General features: G+C 44.5%; 2 protein-coding genes across 2 annotated transcripts in view; both read left to right on the plus strand.

The window, feature by feature from the left end:
* LOC128721020 (uncharacterized) overlaps positions 1 to 22,200 on the plus strand; it is an 85,437-nt gene that overhangs the window by 51,231 nt on the left and 12,006 nt on the right. Inside the window, exon 11 of the mRNA XM_053814723.1 lies at positions 803 to 968. Within this exon, the coding sequence (XP_053670698.1) occupies positions 803 to 968 (166 nt within the window). The remainder of the gene's footprint in view (positions 1 to 802; positions 969 to 22,200) is intronic.
* Positions 19,436 to 20,272, plus strand: LOC128721021 (hybrid signal transduction histidine kinase M-like). Its single transcript, XM_053814725.1, has one exon. It carries the CDS (start codon positions 19,436 to 19,438, stop codon positions 20,270 to 20,272), a length of 837 nt encoding a protein of 278 aa, XP_053670700.1.

Genomic DNA, 22,200 nt, shown 5'->3' on the forward strand with positions numbered 1-22,200 from the left:
ATGGCGTTCCACGAGTGGTCGATCCATTTCACTGATACGGCCATCTCGGCATCGCAAAAACCCACCTCATCGCTATGAGCGGCACTTGAGGACTTCCGTTTCGTCTTTTTTCTTCCTTCTTCTCACTCTTGCGTGCGCTGAAACTTCATCTCCTCCAGGGCCACGCCAGGGATCGCCCTGTGGATGCACATTTCAGCGTTGAGCAGGCTTTCAGTGTGGCATAAGAAGTGAAAAAAAAATACTCCAGACTGCATTCACAACGAGCGGGATGCCATTAGGGATACAACGCCGAGAGCGCGTTGAGTTTAAAACGCTTCCATTAACGGTATCCATTCCCGAGCGGATCTACCTACTCGCATGGAAATGCCCTGGAAGCGGTGCGTCCTTGGAACGCAGCCACATTTCCCTCTGGGAGCTTCCGCAGCGATGATAAAAAAAAGGGATGCTCTCGATCTGATCGCAAACTGCATTTCACTGCCAGCAACGTGCGTTGCGTTGCGGAATCGCATGAATTTATGAATCGCAGCAACGGGAATTGAGTTTACCGGGGAGGAGTTTTTCTATCGAACAATTTGCTGTCAGTTTAAACGAGTTGTTAAAATTATTCGCAGCATTAATGGATGATCGACAGGTACCAGGCAGTTGATGAAACCGTTTTAAAACCAGCTTGAAAAGCCTAAAAAACGATGCGATTTAGCATGAGGAACTCAGCGTTCCCAGATGGAAAATTTATCAACAAGTACTCATTCTGCAACGCTTCTAAATCCCACCAATGTAAATTTTTCGTCACTTTTTTTTGCAGTGAGAAAGCAGACCTAAAGTCACGCTCGGACAGCACTAGCGTTCCTCCACTGGACTCGATCTACACGACACCGACCGGGTTCCATCATCACCACCACCATCACCCACACCATGCCGCGCATCATCCGCACCAGAACGGAACGCCAGGTTCACCGGAAGCAATGAAGGTACGCATGGCTGCGATGATATTGCAGCCCCCGACAAGAGTTTAGCAGACGCCAAACAGTGAGACCGACTGCGGCACGGTGAAGGAGTCGCTCACGGACGACGGCTCACCGGAGGATGTCAGGGGTGGCGCATTCTCTCCGTGTGCCACTCCTGACCTTCCCGAAGGCCGTTCCGTCCGAGGCGAAGAACCGTTGCCGGGTTCGCCGCCGTCGCGGTCACACGACCGTACCCAGGGCCAGGCCGCCTCACGGCAGGTCCCGGAACCACCGGAACCGGTCGGCATCAAGCCCTCCGAGCAGCAGCAACATCAGCAGCAGCAGCAGCAGCAGCAGCAACAGCCGGATCCGGCACCGCAGGAACAGGAACCACAGCAGCAAGGGCGCGCACCGGCCAAGGCGAGTGATTATGGTTTGGAGCGGTTCAACCGGCTGCTGGACCGGCTGGATAGGGGCAATTTTTTAATCAAATCTAGCTTTAAGAAGTCGTACTCGCTGATCCTGATGTCGGCCTCCAGAGGAGGCCAGGCCCACAGTAGCAGTGTGAGTGACAGTAGCAACGGTAGCACCGGGGCAACGTCGAGCGGAACTTCCGGTGGGGTTGGCAGTCTTGCGGGTGTTCAACCGGATGGAAGTCGCGCTCGGTTTGGAGGCTCGTTGCGAGGAAACTGCCCACCTGAACGGGCGCGTGGGCTTTTAATTAAGGCGAACTCCAGCACGGCCATCTGTCAGCTGGCGGGCGGTGTACGGGTAGGGTCGGCAACGCAAGGGCAGATGGGTGACGAGCAGGTCTTGGGTGCGAAGTCGATCGGGGAAACCGGAGACCGTGGGAAAGCGGATCCGGAACCGCAAACGCAGACTCAAGGAAACAGCTTAGTGCAATCCACCGCAACCGATGGTGGCCGAGGACACGGCAACGAGAGCGACGAATGCTGCCGGTCGGAAGTGTTCGATAACGATTCCGGATCCGGATCCGGTGGGCGTGCCCGTGGGGAGCAGCTGAATGGTCGTCGTGGCATCCACCCGTCGGTTCGTTCGCGGCCACGCTTAAACAGTCTTGATGTCGCCGCCGGAAGCAGTCCTAGAAGTCGGAGTCGCACGTTTGGATCGACCTCGGGCAGGCGGCAGACCAATGCGACTGGAAACTGGCAGTTGTATGGACCTGAAGATGGGACTGATGCCGGTTCGGAAGCCCTTTGGCAATCGGCGGAAGGATCGAGCGTTCCAACGCGGTTTTTCCAACGGCAGGATTATGTGCAGCCCACCGACGAGCCGACTGGGACGGATATGAATCAGGAACCCGAAGACGAACGATCGCGAGGCAGCCGGCGATCGATGGGCAAAAAGCGGTGGATGGGAAGCAAGGGAGGCCGCAGGAAAACGCTATCAGGTGGGTTGGAGCCCACGGCCGTACCTGTGGAACTGCCTTTCCAGCTGAACGCGTTTTTCGGTGGAGCTGGTAAGCGCGTCGATCGAGGACCTCAGCTGAAGAACGTCAATTTGCACTTTCCCAACAAAACAAGCCACCAGCGAGCGGGTGGACGTGGAGAGCCACCACCAGTGGGAGTGGGAGGACTTGCGGGAGGATACCGACAACTACCCGCGGCTTCCGTTGGAGTCGCGGAAAATCCGGCAAAAGCCGAACGCAAGTACTTCCATCGAGCGAGATCGCATTTCCAGAAGCTCGGTCAGAAGTGGCGCATTTTGGCGTCGGTTGGGGGCAAACAGCGTGGAGAGCGAAGGACGGGAGGTGGATCAGGACATTTGCCAGTCAGTTCGTACAATTTGGATGACTTGATCAAAGCTACGCACCGGTACGGGCAAGAGAACGAATCGGCCAACCTTAGCCAAAAGATGGTCTATAAAAGCTATCAATCGGAATTAGATCTGACTCGAAACCTCGCCTATCTGGACACGTTGTTGAGCGAACACTTGGAGCCGGAGAGTGATCGGACGAGGCTCGGGGGACGTTTTCCACGACATAAACGCGCAAAGTCCTGCTCAAAGGCATCTGAGCCTGGTGGAACGGCTCTCGAGGAAGATCCTGGCACTGACAGCACGCTGGAGGCTGCAGCCGCAACTGCTCCAAGCCAGTGGTCAAGTCGGACCTCCGCAAACCTAATCCAACTGGAGGATGTGTGGGCCTTGGGGCTTAGAGGGAGTGAAGCAAGGACTCGTGGTCGGAACCAGTTGACAACTACCAACACCAGCTCCAGCTCGAGTGAATACTTGCGCAACAACCTTGCGACGGCGCGAGCACCGTCAAAACCGGGCGTGAGAGCAAACAAGATGGCGGAGTTCTTCCGGATCGACGGCGGGACAGTGGGAAGGGAAGAGGACGGGGCCGAAGACGAAGACGACGAGGACGAAGACGAGGACGAAGAGGACGACGAGGACGACCCGGACGAGCCGGAGGACGATGACGATACGGACGATGGTCGGATGTTGTTGTTCGATTCAATGGCGACGTTCGAGGGTGTCGCGAGGTCCAACGGAGGTCCTTGTGTAGGTCCTGTTTCCACCCGACCACCTGGTGGAGCGCTCGTGGAACGATACGGAAAGAATAACGCCACCTCTAGCTCACTTAGTAGCAGCGATTACGCCTCTGTGTACAGCGCAACCTCGAGTGCAGGAAATGGTGCGTCAAATGGACCGCAAGGATCAAAACCCGCTCAATTTAAACTACTTGCGACGCCCGAAGAAAGCACGACCAATGGAACGATTGCTTACGGAGGTTCTCGGAAAGACACGAAAAGTCAGTGGCATCAGGTTAAAGCGGGAAATAACGCGACCAATCCATTCCTAACGCACACAAACGCCATCGAGATACCCTCGGGAAGTTCAAACCACCGAATCTACAACAATGTGCTGGAGACGAGTCCCCGTCACCACCCACCACCCACCGGATCACCAGCTAAGACGATGGAGAAAAACCACCGATTACGCCAACCACAAATAGGCTCTCCAGATCGGTACGACTATCGCGTCCACTCGAAGCCATCGAATAGTCGCACGCACTTTCGCCAGGGAGCGCTAGAAGCGCTGGAAGCGTCATACCAAGAGACCTACCTGGAGCACTACCAGAATGCGGCCGCTCGTGCCGCTGGACGACAGACCACAGGACGACGGGGTGACTTCCTGCGACGGCTCTCACGACCATCCCACCAACCGGAAGTTCCGGTGGCTGGCAGCAGCAGTGCGGAAGACCTGCGACCTGAGCTTCTCGACGATGGCGTCACCACCGACGAGCTGTTGCTGCTCGTGAACGCTGCCATCGACATGCGGCGTGGCCACGTGCGTACGAAAAGCGCCCACAAACCGGAAGTCGGAAATCTGGATGAACCCGAGGTCCCGTCCGCCTTCGGTCGTCACGCGCGTCCACCTGCCCAGCTGTCATACGGGTCGGGAATCGTGAATCGCCCAACGTTTGATGGGGAGTTCCGAGTTGGGGAAATACCCGTAAAGCCACCTGCGTCGATGGGCTCCAGCACGTACTTGGGATATGGTGGAGCACACCGAGTGATCGTGTCACAATCGCGAAAGGAGCGCGGTGGCGAAGTAGTGCTCGAGTACGAATGTTAGCAGGACGCACCGGTCGCCATTTTGCCACCGTTTGCGGACCGAGCCCGAGCCCGCTAGAAGTGTGTATGAGTGTGTGTGTAAATGATTCCCGTGATAACGACAATAACTAGGATCGTAAGGCTCCCTTACCGGTATTCTCGGTTCTCTCTTCATGAACCGTTCGCGTTCTTCACTCCTAAACCGGGTGCTAGAGCCAGAGCGGAAGCTTCCCTCGGACGGAAGGATCCCCGCGAAAATGCACCCTCTTCTCGGGTGTTATCTCTGTCTATAGATAGTTCGCCCGCCAACGGTGAGGCTGCCCCACTGGCCCCACCGTCGAGTCCGCGCGTGTAGATAGAAGCGTATAATGCAAAAAAAAAGGAATTACATCGTTACGGTTAAGCATATTATAATGAGCGTTATTGTATCCATTTCAACCGATAAGCAACCGCAGCAACGACACGGGTTGAGCTGCGTGGATAAGCAAGAGCAGGTTTGTTGTTCATGTTCGCGCGATTTAGGTTTAACAGTGCGAAAGAGAGAGAGAGAGAGAGAGAGAGAAAGAGAGAGTCAATTGAACCATTAAACTGACCAAAGCTATGGATAGGACTCTAGGAGACAAAGCGTAGCTGTGGTGAATGCAATCGAAATGTTGTCTTGAGTTGGCAATGTGTAGCATAAATCGATGTAACAGAAAGAGTGAATCAGCAGTTTGCTAGGATTTTGTGAGGTGCAGTCGTATAACGGAGGACAGGTTCTAACTTGGAAGGAACGGGTCCGGGAAGCCATCATCTATGCATCTGTTTTGAAAATCCTCCGAGCTTCCAGATTATCTTCTATCCGCTGTCTTTTTCATTTTTGCACATCGCAATTTTGCTCTAAGGATGCACTAGCTACAAATAAAAAAAAACCCCAACCTAGGCAAGGCCGAAGCAAGGATCAAGGCAGTGAGGCAAATGGCCACGAAGGCCAGCAGTGTTTGGAGATAAAGTTGTAAAGCGCAGTTAAACTTGTAAAAAGCAAACCGTTTCGCCAATATCGCTCTCGCCCAGCCACAACCAGCAGACCGGATTGCCGGGTTATCGCCGTCCGCACTTGGCTCTCCGAAACCATAATCACTCGCCCAGCAGGTGCATCGAGAAGAATGCCCCGATTCGTAGTCGTAAGCAGTGTGTTGCCCCCCAAACGCAGCAGTGTAGCCCTAGCGATACCAGCAGTTGGGAGATGACATTTTGTTTTACTCTTTTCCTAAAAGATTTCTCGACGGCTCGGTTCCACCACGAGCGTTACATGACGACAGATTTCACACTTCTCTAGTAGCTAAGTAATCAATTCCAAACCAAAACCAACCCACTCACGGACAAACGAACCCCGAACAGTACATGAAAAACCGCACCGTGTTTTCGTTTTCATACATCTCCTCGCTAACGGAAGCAACCCGACCAAAACCAACAACCACAACACACGAACGGTCAATGTTAGTTGAACGACACCATTTTCATTTCATTTTTGCCATCTGGTTTGGGTGCCCAACTCACGCCCCACGTGTGTACTGTTCGCTTTTGGTTTTTGGTTGTTTTTTTTTTTTGTTTGAGCCTCCATTCGTTTACGAGATATTTATGAATTTTATCCTAAGATAGCTCCCTCACAAACATTTTAGTTTAATTTATTCATCATAGGCCCGCGCGCGCTTAGATTAGTACCGTAGGCACTCTCGGTTTATTGTTTTCCTAGGGTATTGTGTATGTTTTTGAGCGATTTTAATCTAACCCCCACGTTTTCAATTGATCCAATAATACTACTGCTAGCTTTAATGTATTGATTTTTTTTTCTTGTGCGCGGTTTTATGTTATGTTGTAGCTCGATGGCTGAATCGTTGAATGCAAGATGAAGAATTTTAGCGAGGATAAATACAATAAATAACAGCGCAACGGTCGACGTTTTCATTTCACGAAACATAGCCAAAAATTAAATAAAACAAACATCACTCACCCAGAGACACACACACACACAAACACCACTCATTCACGCACACCTGCGCCTCCATCCAAGGAACATTCGAAAATTCAATAGCACTCTACCATCACCGCATTCCTAGCAGGTCACACACGATGCAGACCTCGATGGTCATTTATAAGTTCGTTTGTATCTTTCCCGATTCGAGTGTGTTGTTTGCGTTCTTTTTTTTCTCGAATCAACTATTTTATTTCACCCATCGCACCTCTTCTCCCCGCGCATACACATCCACACGGACGCTAACGATAAATGGCGGAGCCTCCCTTATCTCGTTCCTTTTTTTTGCTCTGCGGAGTTTTCCTTCCGACTAGACTAACCCGATTAAACACCTCTTTGCTCAGCTAGCGTGGCGGAACGAAAAGATGGATCCCAATTTCTTTTGTCCGTTTCCCAATCAGATCACAATCAGGACCAATCGCAACGATGCTACTGTCCGTGGCAAAAGAAAAGTAAAAGTTGAAATCACATGATTCGCTCTGGTGCAAAAAAAAAATGACAATTCGAAAGACATGGCATGAGCAAAATGACGGAAAATTAGAAAAATTACCCAGATTGTCTTTCGCGTGCTCGATTGTGCAGAAATCGGTGCAGCTCCTTTTTGGTTGATGCAATCTTCTTTCTTTTTCATTTGTTACTTTTTGTTCTACAATATGACAGCTGAAAACGACCTGCTAACGGAAGCTTCATTTATCGTCGCACTTCGGGGGTTTGCATTTGCTCTCGTCCGTTTGTTGCTGCATTCTTGCCAAACTATTCCCTTCTCACTGTTGGACTCGTTTTTCAAACATTTCAACCTCCCTGGGGATGGTTCGGTTTTTGTTTGCATCGTGCAAATGGTCCTAGCCCTCTTTTTGGTGCCCAACCTCTGATAACGGGCGCTCTGTTTTACACGAGCTATTTTCATTCCTGACGGCTCCATTCCAATCAACGTCTCCCACCGAACGCGGACTGATTTTGAAACACTGAATAATCCAGCACTGAAGAAAAAAATAACATCCACCGCTCACTCGCTCCCACATTAGATCCGATAATACGGGCGCGCCGGCACGTTCTGCCAACGACCACCAACCCGAACCCGACTACACTCATTAGCATCTCCAATCACCGCCCCGGTCTAGCGTCCAGAACCATTGCAACGACCATCAACTATGCCATCAATACGAATCATCCATCCTTCACCAACCACCATCGCTCACTTCCTCACGGTATTTATCTGGTCTCTTGTTTGCATTGGATTCACTGTTTGTTTGGACAGTTCACGTGTTGCCAGTTTGTTTTGTTTTGTTTTCATTTGTGCTGTGTTCGTGACTCTTTCCCACACATGTTCGATTTCACGAATATTACCTTTAGGTAGAGTGCGATTATGTTCCTCACTCACATTTCTATGCCTTACGGCCTTCCTGTTTGCATCCGAATGTTGTCATTTTTTTTTTGTTCGATTCGTCACCACCATCACACTAAAGCACGGTCTTTCGACAAGGATCAACTGCACATACCCTACGGTGAGGAGAAGGATGATTAGAATTTTTGCGTTCTGCTTTCTTTTCAGTTCAAACCCAATTTTTTATAGTATGTCTTTCCCAACCTGCATTTCATTACTCAACCGAAATCGTGTTTCAATATTTACCTGTAGAACTACGCTAGTACTATTGCTGCTACGGGAATCCTAGTTCTATTTGAATATTCTCAAGCACTACCAAACACAAAAAAAGAAATGTTAAATCCCACCCGAGAACGGCCACGGGGCAGAATTATTCACATTCCAAATCCCCAAACAGCGGATGCTACGTTGCATACTCATTGCATTCCAATTCAATGCAATCCAAATTTCATAAAAAGTGGAGGTCTAGCTGCATGTTAACCGCACCGGTACAACTATCCATAATTGCTCTGCAGTGCCCAACGGGCGTCTGGCCGACGGAAATGTGCATGTTCCGTTAAAAATGCATCGCGATCGGGACCGCGTTGCGCGGAATAAATGTGAAAAAAATCCGAAAAAATAGGTCAAATGGACCACGTTCGCTAACATGATTATTCAAATACCATTCCATGCCAATATTTTTTACTGCAAAATGAACAAAACTTCGACACCAATCGGCACGTGGTTTTAAAATCGTAATGTTCTTCTTTAGCACGCTTTGACGTGTAGTATCTTAACACTGTCACAAGTACAGAATGTGCAATGTTTTTTTTTCACCCTTCGAAAGAGTATGTGTAGCTCTTTTGGGCGTAACAAAAATCGCTTCTATCAGCTACCGGGCGCCTCCATCAGAAGCACCATTGCGTCTCCTTCAGCTACTTGAGCGCTCCGAGAGCCAACTTCATACGCCTAATTTGCTGAGTAAAATACATTGCTTTTAGCTGTTCAGCTTTCAAACATGTAAACTCATTTCTTTAGATGGATTTATTTATATTCGGTGAAGGAAGCCAACAAATTACTAGGCGTCTCCATTAGCAGGGCCAGGGCGTGTTCTTCAACTAGTAGACTCATCCGTAATCCAAATAAACATCAAATTTACTCATCAATCGGTACACCTTTTTGTATTCAAGCAGTTTAAAATATAACCTCGTCCCATTGAATGACTTTACATACATTTGACTACGGAAAGCAAAACTGATCAAGTACTGGGCGCCTCCATCAGCAGCTCCATAACTTCATTTTCAACTACTAAGCGTCTCCATAAGCATAATAATAATGATTTCCTCAATTGCTATGTGCCACCTGTAATCCTGTACGTTTAATCCACCGTACCAATTGTATTTTTCCTTGATACCAAACTATCGAATACAAAAACTCGATTGAAAAGACTTTCTCGTAGGAAGCCAGAAAAGAAGCAAAAAAAATGGTTTTGATAGATTTAGATATTAATTGATTCGCTTGAACTTAATTTCGATTTCCAGTGTAAGAAAATATTTTTATCCTTTAGCACGAGACATTCTCAGTTCTACAAGTACGGAAATGTGCAAAGGATGGATTTTTCAACATTTACTTGATGTAGAAAACCTATTTAAAGCAACCCAGCGCTCGTTGGCGGGAGCGTTGTTAAAAGCATAACATTTCTCACATCATATTCCGTTTTGGATTTTCTTTCCCGTCCTTTTGTATACCAATACACTAGCTTAAATAGTAGGAGCTCTCCGCAATGGACAATTTCTATACTCACCAGCCCGGGAGAGGAAGAAGTAAGCAAAAAATCAAACACTCCTTCAAAACGGCTCATGCTTTTACTAGCTCAACACTCTGCTTGCTGTCAGTATTTTACTCTGCACAGAATGCACCCAAAGCGTGGATGCTCCGAATAGAGCTGTGCCAGTGAACGAACCCATCAACTCTCGTCCAACTGGGACGGTACCATGAGCCTGCGAGAGCTAAGACTCAAATTTATGACATCGAGTGTCAGCATAAATAAAGCGAGATTATAACGCGCGTACATTTCCTCTTCTGAACCGTGCTTCTCGCTAATCCTCGCTGTTTCTATACACTCTTTTTTGTCGGTTTTGCCGCATAAAGTTTTCTATCGGAACCAGGAAATGGAACGCTTAGACCCGGTTGCGACCAGGATTTGCTATTCTCGGTGGGAGACGGTTTAAAAGCCGTTTGGACTGAAACACACGGTACCAAGCTTAGTCTTTGTAGATTATCCTCTAGAAACCGGTGAAAAGCTAACATCATGGAGAAGCGAGCCCACAGGACACAAAACTCTAAGCGAGCCATAGCAGAAAACGAATTTTTGTCCGTCTCGTTGTGTAACAGGGTTTGTACAAAACGCTACTCTTTAAGAACGTGATTTCGGTATGCAATGGTTAGCACTAGCTGAAATTCTACCATATGTCTTATGTTATTGATGGTCCATCTGATGGTTTCTTGAAAAATTTTATTTCAAATTCGTTTAATCAATTGCTTAAACATCATTAGTTAAACCACATACTTCAAACTGATTTACTAAATCTGGAAATAGATTCAGTATATACACATATAATTATTTGATCTTGTCCAGTGCTGATGATTCAATCAATGTTCTTGTACACACAGAATCCTTGAAAATCCTCTTTTTCAATAAGCATTTGATTTGTCCAAATATTTTTTTTTCATTGCAACTATTAATCATTCTTCTCTCATCTGTAGTCCTAGTACAGTTGACTCGGTCATAACTTCAATCCGTCATAAGCATCTTGAACATATAGTTTTAACAATTAGTGTGTGCAACTATTGACCCATGCAACCATGTTATATCTCGTTTCATCATATTACACGTACTCACCATAGCAGAATGTTTACACTCGAATGGCATTTCAATAGCAATAGTTTTGGAAAGATTCGTGTCAAATTTGTTTTCTCGTTTGCAAATGATATTATGTTACAGATTTGTCTATTGAAGCCAAATTCAGGTTAGTTTCGTGGAATTTGTTGCATATCTAGATAAACTTTCATTAAGGAATTTATTGCAATACCGGCTGTATATGATATTCTCTTTGCTTTATTTTAAATATCAATGCGCTCTAATTTAACTTTTCATTTTACAGACAATTAGCTTTTTTACCTACGTACTCAACCAACAATGTACAGAAAACACAAACCTCCCACATCCACATTTGTAATCCGTTCACCGAACAAGCGCCCGACATGATGAATTCTAAAAATGAATTTCCTTGCAACGAAACGAAATCGACTCGGCTCTGCTATCAAAAAAGTAGAGAGCAAGTAGACACATTTGAACAACCAAAACTCCTGCAGACAAACTGAACAAATGAAGAAAAAAAACAACAACTACCAAACAAACGAACAAACCTAAAGAATTTACTTGAGTATGAAAGTATGAAAAATTTATACATATATATACACACACGTATAAATATATATACATATATATTATATAGTTGAATAATTAAAGACTGTGACAAATTGAGTGCGAACTGTATTAGAATGGCCTTTTGATTCATCATTTTCTCTTGTTTTACTCTTAATTGTGACTCTATGAATACTTCCTATACATATATACATATTTGTTATTGTGAATGGATTGTTCTGGGTTTGATTCTCTATACATGGTATGACAAAAAACGCATCCAGCTGCTGAGCATCCGTTTGTTCTAATATTCTAACTGATTGAATGATTGATTGATTGATTTACTGATAGCAATTTAGTTTATTCATTTCTGCCCTGTATTGTCACAATTTGATTTCTTCTAATGATATGAATTGATTTTGTTTTCGATCACTATCTGTGCTTTTATGTTCAATTTCTCTATCTCGAACACAACCTTGTGCTAGTTTTTTGGATATCCTTTCATACGTTTGTCGCAGTTTTTTGGTTTAGCTCTTTTTCGAATTTTATAACGATTTGAAAAAAAAATTCTCAGCTGCTACCACATAGAATGTTTAGCACTTTATTATGTTGGCTCTCCTATATTATGTTTTACATTAGTTTGTTCTTCTATGTTACGCTCTAAACAAGGGCAGCAATTATCGATTTTAACCTAGCATTCGAGATTTTCTTTACAATTTATAACATTTAATTTTTGACCCGTGCATCTCTCTGTGCTCTCTACTTTTTTATCCCTTCGCCATTTTGGTTTTTTCCTCGTGGTTGAAGTGTTATCTCTTCTCTGGATCCTTTCCATCACGTTTTATTTCCTTCTCGAGTTTTCGTTAATGCGAATTGCGTAAATGCTCAGTGTCGTGTTGATTTTAGCGTTTTGTTTCGGTTTGCAACAATCTCCACCTGAACATGATGGATTAAGAATACGAATGCTGATGGTACTACTCACTTATTGCTATTGGTTTTTTGGAATGATTGATCGTACACAAATAATAATGACTGGTGATGGATGATGGTAATCATGCTGCTCGGTTGATGAGATTTGTCTTGTTCCTGTTGTTCTGTTCGAATCTGTATGCAAATCGTCTTGCGTTAGTCTTTCATTTAACTACTTCCTTGTGGAACGATGCGTTATGATGTTGAGTATACGATATGTATCCGATACGATGTATGTGCAAAATTAAAACATTTTCCTAGTAACACTTGCTGCGGAACGTATTTTGAACGGATATAATCAACTTGTTTTGTGTCTGTATATTGTTGACTGCACTATTCTGCACCTTTTTTCAATACATTTTGTTTACATTTTAGTTTGTGTTTTCGACGAGTATGTGAATTGTTTTGGTTTTGTTTTTAACTTCACCAACATGCAATAATCGTTAATCTCCTTTTTAGGTTCCATGCCATGTGCGAAATGTCACGAATGAAGTTTTGAAAGATACATCCTTTTTCGTTTTGTTTCCTTTCATTGGTGTTATGGACAACGGTTGCTCTTATTTTAAAACATCGCTCGGTGGTTTATGATAACAAATTGAAATATATAGTGAATGTCATTTCTAGCTTTCCCCTTGCTACTAAATATCATTCTACGAAGTATCTTCTGCATTCCTCCTTCGGTTTGATTCCCGTTTCCGTTCGACTTGTTTCATAAGTTCCCCTTTTCTATTCCCATTTTTTGGCTAACGGTCTTGATGAGTGATGCTGAAGGTATTGTTTGATATGTTTTACTTAATCTAGTGTGCGTTTTGCCTCTTTTTGTTTAACGATGCATTTGCGTAACATGCAATATAATCAACACTTTTTTAACAAACACTTTGCATCTTGTTGTTGTTATATTTTTGTTTGTATTAATTTGTGAATCTAGAAAACTTTGTTTGAGTTTGTTTTTATCTTGTTCACATTTTTCGCTACCCGTACAATTTAAGATCACATTCATCTCAGCACATAACACGCTTATACAATCGATTCAGAAGTCATAGCAACATTTATTATACAAATATATAAAATACACTATCAAAGTATTTGAAAAAAAATACAATATTGGAATATACTGCACCCTGTACAATAAAGCCTTTATGACGTTCATATCAGACAGCTATACTTCAGGACGCTTTCGCACGTGCATTTTGATCAATATTAAAATACAAATAAATACCTACGTTCCTTTTCTCCTATGCTCCAATAACCCCTTGATATCTATAATCATCTAATGTTACATATATTTGAACTGTATTTTTGCAGTAAAATGTGAGTTAAATGAATACCTTCCATGAATATCATTAATGCTGATCAACAAAGTCTGTATAGAAACAACTATAAATAGCGATCATGTAATGATGCCGCTATAATGAAGGCCCTGTGCCTTTCCTGATCTCTTCTACGACGCACGTACGCTCGCACTTTTACTAATGAACTACAATATGCACTGTGTTGTATTTTAAAACGCATTATGCAAAAAGCTATTTACTTTACATATTTTCTGATTGCTAATTTTCATAAAGTCATATAGTCATAAAGACTTTGATCGAAAGCAATACAATAAAAAAATGCACTGCCGGTATGCTGCATTTTGAAAGCTATTTTTAACTAGTAAGATAATATGGTCGCACAAAATTTTAAACCGCGTTAAAATACATTGATTACAATGCTCATAAGTCACTTCTCAGTTGCTACAAAAGGTCACTTAAAAGCCCTACCTATTGCATACCTATTATATACCTATGTACCATCACGTCTTCAAAACATATGCTACGACATACAAACATCAAAATAACAGTAGAATAAGCAGCTACCGTGGCTTAATTGCCAGCCCTAGAAGACGACCTGCCATTTAAAAGCACATTAAAATAAAGGTTTTACTTTCCCAATTGTTATCACTATTGAAACTGCGCAAGTGCGTTTTTATAGCGAACTTGTGGTGAATGAATTTTCTCACGCTTTTACTTTTTCGAGACTTTTTGCACTCTTTCATCTGTAGTCTTCATCCTCGCTCTGCGTCATGGCGCAGCTGTGATACTCTACTTATGATGTTTGTGCTGAGCAGCAAATAAAATCTCAACTCATATCAGGCTTTTAAAAAAAACAACTCTCACAAGCATGTATGTGCCAACCTTGAGGCAAAAATCCCTACCCTTGGTAGCAGCCACAGTTCAGCGAAAGGGTTACGGATCCATAAGCACATATAGTACATTTATAATCGTGTTTCATGCCATTCGGCTAATATTATGCTCCTCAAGACCATGTATTTTTCCCATGAAATTCTTGCCATCCCACCAGACCACGTAGGCCGACTAGAGTGGTGTGCAGCAGGGTTTATTATGCCGCACGGATGCTGCTTTTTGTACCGTTTTGGTTTTGACTAAAAACAGAAGTAAATATTTGCTGTGAGCGTTAAAGAGGGTACCAGATAAAACATAATCTTATTTGCCATAAGCTTAGGTTTTGGCTCCGCTCTTGTTTTCTTTGTACATTTCCACCACAAGTTCATTTATTAGCTCCTGAGTAGCTTTTGGAATTAAGTAATTATTTCCACATTAACTTCCTGATGAATGATAGCCCCTAAAGGAATTCCCCGAAAACTCGAGGAATTCTGCACAGTGAATTGTGCAATGTAAGACTAATCTTTCCTGGTTATTACGGATTGCTACAGATAAGCTTTACTATTCGCCATTAGCAAAAATCCTTAGAGCCTCTCTGTAAATGGTATTATCCTGTTTACGCGGTTCAAACTAAAACTGGGTGCATTGAAGCGTTTCTTGAAAATCATTTAATGTAATTTGTAACTAATCATCCGCTTACGAGTAAATTTCTAGTTTCATAATAATTATCACGTAAACTTGACTAATGATCCTGTGAGTCATTAGCTGATGATTGCTGCTACTAAAGTTAAATCAAACATTAATTCTTTAGTGGAATAACTTGAAGTTTAACATCCTTATTGCTACTTTTATAGTCTTATTTTTTGTTGCATTAATAGCAAAGGAACAATGAACAAAAACTTCTTTGTTGTAATCGGCATAGTTAGAATATGCATAATATACGAACATTTTTAACGTTTACACAATAATAATTAACAAAGTTTTACACAATAATAATTAACTTGCAAGTTTTTTTCAATTGTGCTTCTGCTCAATTTGTTCATTTGGAAAACGCTCATCTCGTCCTTACATCAATTGTTCAAACTTTTTTGTCTGAATGAAGCGGAATTATGTTGATATGAATGAGCTATACATCACTCTGATCTTATTTGTTTATCTAATTTATCAATAAAAAAACCTCGCTTCATTCATCCTAGTTTCATATGCTTACAGCATTCGTGATTCTAGCATCTTGTCCCTCAACCATAGACAGCTGCGATAGGCATAGGGTGGTGACGTGTGTAAAACATAATTTCCGCTTCAATAACCATAAACATCAATCGAACTCCGCCGGACGCTATCAGTGTTCGAATATGTGTACAAACTTTCACCATCAGATTGAATTCACCTTTCCTGTGGCCTATTGCGGTGGGTGCCCTGTAAAACGAACCGCACCGGTGACGGAGCCCAACAGTGAGCATAATGCTACTGAAATGCTTTTCTGCTATAATCAAGACGAAAACAAGCGTCATGGAAGAAATAAAAGTATCCCCTGAATGAATCCTCCGCCATGAGTATCGTTTCTTCAGGGCTGTTTTTGCCTTTGCTTGCGGAAAATGTTCTTCCAAGGAGTGGAAAAATTTATAGAAAAAAGTTTTCCAAAAACGCTTTTAAAATACAATAACATACGCTTATACGCACACACAAACACTCGCGGCGATGCTGCTTTTTATGCGAAACGCACATCATTGCTTCGAGAAGCACCATGAAACGAAATCGAGAAACGGCGGAAACTTAGCCGTAAACGATCAAAATGGCAATTGAAAAATGTGTACACCGTGCCCTCCGCAAATTGAGTTGTGCGTTTTTCACGAATGGTAAGTGACAGAGAGCTCACTGAGGCAGCCCCAACGTCCGTTCACTTCTTGCTGCTCTCTTCTGTCCTGCCCTTCGCCTTGTCCCGAACGATACATTTGGAGCGGAAGTCAATATTCTTAAAAGCATCCTGCCACGGAATATGCTGCTGCGGGAGGCGATTGCTGAAAGCGAAATTGCTAAGCAAGTTACCAGATGTTGCGCCTTTGCGCTGCTCGACGAGAGCAAAACGTGTGCAACCGTGGCATTTTTTTTATTCCCATGCGGCTCATATTGTTTCGGTATCACCATTCCGAGTTCGCTCTCTGACGGAAGCACCAGGGAAGCTCACAGAAAACCATACACTCCAATGGACGCTTTCGGTCCCAATCGGCGAGACTCGTGCAAATCGTTTTCGAATAAACGAAAAGAAATACTTTTCCCGTTTCGAACCGGTGGTGTAGGAACCGGTTGTGTGATGAAGCAAAAAGAAAAGGGTGAGCGCGCGATCATACAACTACCCGAAACCTTATCGGGTGTACCATCAACGCACCCAACTAACCCCTATTGAACGTAATTCTTATGCACGTACGAGTCCGCCAGCTCGTTCCGAGAAGGCAAAACCATCTCCAAGCACGTTGCCCCAAGCACACTGATGAATGGTGATGATGGTGATGATGGTAATGATGATGTCATGCCTCATGTTTGTGTCAGGGCAAATGCATGAAAGCCGTCATCTTCATAACCGACACACAACATGTTCAAAAGAATGCTAGCTTTTCTTCCAACCCCTCATCGGATCGGCAGTATTCGTCGACACTATCGAATAGCGGAACAATTGACATGTGCATGTGTTGCGGTTAGCGGGCGAAAGTATTGTCGCAGGACGAAATTGACAGAATATTGACTGACGGCAATAGTCGTAAACCGTTGCGAAAGCGATCCGAAGCGATCAGTCGGACGGCAGACGCAAATACTCCGGCAGGACGGTTGAAGCTCGCGCTCGGGCAAAATATGTGGCGCGCGTGCAGGCGTAGGAGAAATATATCATTTTATCCTCGCCTCGGACGGGTTTGTCCGTTCTAGGCATTTGGCCATTCTAACCAACCACGATCGCAAGACCGCCCTGACAGTTCGCGACGTCGTTATGATGGCGCACATGCAACGTGCCCAATTGGCGTGTACGATGAGAAGAGCAGGGAATTGGAATCGGTCGAAATTTGATAACCGTCCCACTGACAACGAGCGTAACACTAGCGCGTAGCGTTAGGCAATAAGCAAGCCCATTGGTATGCTGCTAACGTGCGACAGTGTCTTGTGTCGGAGCTGTGTATAATCCTTACCTGTACCTGCTAGCGCTACATCACGTGTTTATTTCGTGTAACGTGTCGATTGCTTTGCGAACTTGTGTTTCTGTGTCACCGTGGCAATATATATATTTTTCCATCCACACCAACTCGAATGTTTCACATCCATTTGTACTTTTACTTCTAGTTTACTGAAGAGTTCCTACTAGTTTGTACATGCCCGAGAACGTTTCACGCTAAAGGCTAATGCTATTCGTGCCTGCTTTTGCTACGTTTGCGTTACGTTCAATTATCTTTGCTATGCTTCCGACTGTTTCCCCTTTTCCTTTCTGTTCCCTTTTCCGGCCTTTCATTCCATAATTAAAACCACAGAAAGACATTGCTACAAATAGTCAAACAAGCACTTATACGATGGACAAAGGTACTGTTCGATTGACACTGCACTTGATTTAAGGTTCCTTCTCTGCGTTTTGATGCGTTGCGACATGTTATCAAAACTCTTCCAGGGTTAGTCGAAATAGTGGCAAACCAATGATAAAAACATCGCACTTGCATTCCACACAATTCCTTAAGAAATGAACAAGTTCCTAAGTAGGAAACAAATAATACATATATAGCATTAGAGTTTAAGATATTTTTGATGAGTCTGATAAGCAGTTAGATATCAATTTTGTACAAAATTTTCGCAGCATGCTACATGTACCTATCGTAAACACTCCTAACAATCTGGACCGTACTGACAAATGACATTAACCCATTTAAACGAAGTGAAAAAAAAAAAGGTTAAAATCCATACAGACCAACACGCCTACAGTATTCCTTCATATGTGTATTATGCGTGAGGTTTAAAGTTCAATTCTTTGCTTTTATGTGCAACGCTCAGATCAAGCAACGGTCCTCTTGGACTGTTCTCTAATGTAGCCACCATTTCGACTGTTCGATCATGTAGTTGGAGGCTTCATTGCCAATCTATTTACATTTCCATCAAATGAGACGTTAAAAAATCAACAAATCAATGCAAAACACGTGGCTCAGTATGTTTTTGTGAAACTGTGCTTTTTAACATGACCATTTGGTACTTTTTTTTGTTCATCCTCATTTGTTGGCATATAGCGTTGTTCTAGCGAGCAGTTTCGAACTGGTGACTACAGCTTCAAACTCTCCACCGGCTTTTAACACCTACACCCACCTACACGTACTAATACCATAATTTCGCCATTGTTTCACCGATCGTCGTCACCGTGCCGTACACAGTACCGTATTTTAATACACGAAAATCTCTCTTTTCTCTCTTTCTCTTTCTCTCTCTCTCTCTCTCTCTCTCTCTCTGTATTCCTCCCTCTCTGTTTTGGACTTTGTCTTTAACGCTTTTCCGTGTTATTTATTGTGTTTCTTTCCCTTCTTGTTTTTGCTTTCCTCTTCTCTTTCTCTCTCTCTCTCTCTCTCTCTCTTTCTGTCTTTCTTTTTTTCTCTCTGTTTCTCTCTTGTATCGCCCATTTTAGACGATGCCCGTTCTGCGGACATTCGGCAATCACGTAGCCTAGCGGGAACGCGACCTGTCTGTGTCCCCGGTGTCCCCACCGGCCGCGGCAGCAACCGGTGGTGCCGGTAGTTGCGCTAGCAGTGGTATTGGTGACGGTGACACCCACCACGACATTTACTACTACCACCCGCGGCGTGATTGCCAAAGCCACAGCCTCGAACACAGCTACGATAGCGAACACAAGAAAGCACACAAACAACAGCAACAGCCACACAACCACTATGCCACCTACCACTACTCGGGCAAGTCCGGCCACCATCACCCATCCACCCAACACCACCAACATCAGTACATGTACACCAGCAACAACAGTAACAACAACAGCAACAACAGCAACGGAAACACTAACCACCCACAAACGAATGAGGGTGGTGGCACACACTCGAAAGCTCGCTCTAAAGCTTCCACCCACGGCAAGCGAAACGAGTACGAGCGCCCCGGTGGCACATCCCTTAATTCCTCCGTCAATCATCCCCACGGTGCCACCAACAGCTCTGCCCTCGGTGGTACCGTCGATCCCACCCACTCCACCCAGGCGGCCCAGCACGGGGGTAAGCTAGCCAAGAGCCGAAAGCTCAGCTGCGAGCTTTTCGAATCTCCCAGCTATGGTGAAACGAAACCCAGGCACACAAAGAGCAAATCGCAATCCCAAATGCTGCTCCTGACCGGTCCAACAGTCACTTCCAACACCACCAGCACCACCACCGTACCACCCACACACATGCAGCCACGATCGGGCTCGGGTGATTCGCGCGAGGACTCTCCCTCCTCTTCACCCCCACCACTTCCCCCATTGCCAGTGGGTGGCCACCCACCGGTCGGTGGAAGAGAGGACGGAGGTGGTCAAACAACACCGAACGCACACAATGGCAAACAAACGTCGCCGGTGTCATCTCCCTCGATCGCCAGACGCTATCAGGCGAATAATAATGCAAATAAATCACACTTTCAACCCACGCACCACCACCACCACCACCAGCAGCCGGTCAGAGCGCAAGGGGTCCCACTAACGCCACCCGCGGTACAGCAGCAACAGCACCACTACGCTAAAAAACACACTCAGAAACATCAGCAACAGTCGCCGGTGAATAATAGTGGCACTGGGCACGGTAGCAGCCGTGCCAGTTAGTTGCAGAAACGGGACGAAACGGAATTGGCCAAACGGTCAGCCATGTAGGGTGGGTGGGTGTGAGGGTAGGGGTTAATGGGTTGAAAGGAGCCAGACGATAGGAACATTCAAGGACACGCCAGAAAGACATTTACCCGCGTACGATCAGCCGGGATCGCTGTTTAACAGCAAATCACAATACTGCAGCACAATGCCCGAGTTGAGCTCGAGTGAATCTCGAGTGGGCTCGAATGTTGGTGCAATGAAGCTAAAACAAAAAAACACGAGGGAAAACTGCACCCAAACTGCAAGAATGCGGCTCAGTGCAGTGTATGCATCGCGTCTGCATAAGCCCTCGGGTTCGGTCCAAGGCACGATCCGTTTGCTCTCGAGGGATATGTGTTGCTGCTTCCTGTTGTTGCTGGCGATGACACAAACAGGTTCACAGGCACGAATGGCCAGGAAAGCTAGCCTGAAGGGTGTCTGGTAGGGGTTGCTCATGGGCTGGGAAAAGTGGCAGAATAACCACGAAACGAGCGACAAAGTAGTGCTTCGAGTGTGAAGCACACAAGCGGAGAAAGACAGTTTAAACGGATGCCCGAGAAGAGAAGTAACATTTACATACACTCGGCACAAGCCATAAAAACCAGACTCGCACAAAAGAGACATGATTTATGGAAGCACTAAGACCGTGCAGATAATCGGCCACGAGTGGACCGAGTGAGATAGAGAGAGAGAGAGAGAGAGAGAAATGCAAAACAGGACAGGTTGCAAGGTGCTGCGAGCTCGTACTGCTAGGTATGAAGTAAGACGATTGCGCAAGACAGCGGTGGTTTGGATCCTATCCCATATCCTTTCCATTCCTGTCTGCTTTAGCTTTAGAAAGCAATTCAACATTTTTAAAAATCAACAACAAGCGTCTCCGGCGAACGGTGGCGCAAATAAATGGTCGACGCTGCGGCTCTCGTGCGGTCACATATGCTCCCTGTTACACACTCAAATTTGTAAGATGCACCGTACGGACATGCACATGCTTCATATGTGGTAGCAAATTTGTCACGCTGGTTTCACTGCCCCATCATCTCACCATCATGACCACTAACCGTTTCATTCGTCATCGGTTTTAGTAGCGCTCTTTTATTCTAACACCTTGTTTCGGTGAAATCCGAAGTATGTGGTGGGTTATGTTTTCGTTACTTTTGTTGTTATTTATTTTTTGCGTCTTAAGTACCACTATTCAGTTGTGTGTCTTTGTTTTCGTCGCCTTAAGGCTCACTTAGATTTAGCTCGCTCATCAATTGTAGTGAAAAATCAAAACAACAACAGAAAACTCCATCTAACCCACTGTTATTACTTAACTTCCTTTCCTGCAACAGATCTATTTATCAAGATTCAGCCACATAAACAAACAAACCAAAAACATTTATTTCTTATATGATACAATCGGCATCATATTGACACCACTTCATTATTTAAATTTGGATTAAATGAATCTTACATTCCTGTCTATTGTTTATAAATCATTCCAATTTGCTATGTACGTTGGGTTTTCCTTGGAACATGTCCACAACCCAGGTATTATGTATTACACAAAGAAAAAGCCACGAATAATAAGCAGCGAGGAAACAATATTTCTTTTGCTTCTCACTCTCCAGCTCGGGCTTTTTCGTTACATATGGCTGAGCACAAAGTATGACATCGATTGTTTTCCTAGTAAGGCAGCAAACATGAATTGCTTTATCAGAGCAAAGAAATTGTTATGTATCATCAACGTATCTAAAAGATTTTCTTTTCCCGTATATATGACACAGAAAACAAAGGCACACATTGAAATGTTTCCACCTTTGAATATCTTGCTCGTATGAGACATCTTTATATTGTTGCGAGAGAATTATAAATAAGCTGAATGTTGTTTTGTGTACATGAGCTATGAAATAAGCTTCATTTTC

This window comes from Anopheles nili, chromosome 2, assembly GCF_943737925.1.
Source record: "Anopheles nili chromosome 2, idAnoNiliSN_F5_01, whole genome shotgun sequence".
NCBI classification, from domain to species: domain Eukaryota; kingdom Metazoa; phylum Arthropoda; class Insecta; order Diptera; family Culicidae; genus Anopheles; species Anopheles nili.

Bases quoted from the DNA above. Each gene is read 5' to 3' on its own strand.
- LOC128721021 (XM_053814725.1), top strand. From the start codon at position 19,436: ATGTACACCAGCAACAACAGTAACAACAACAGCAACAACAGCAACGGA.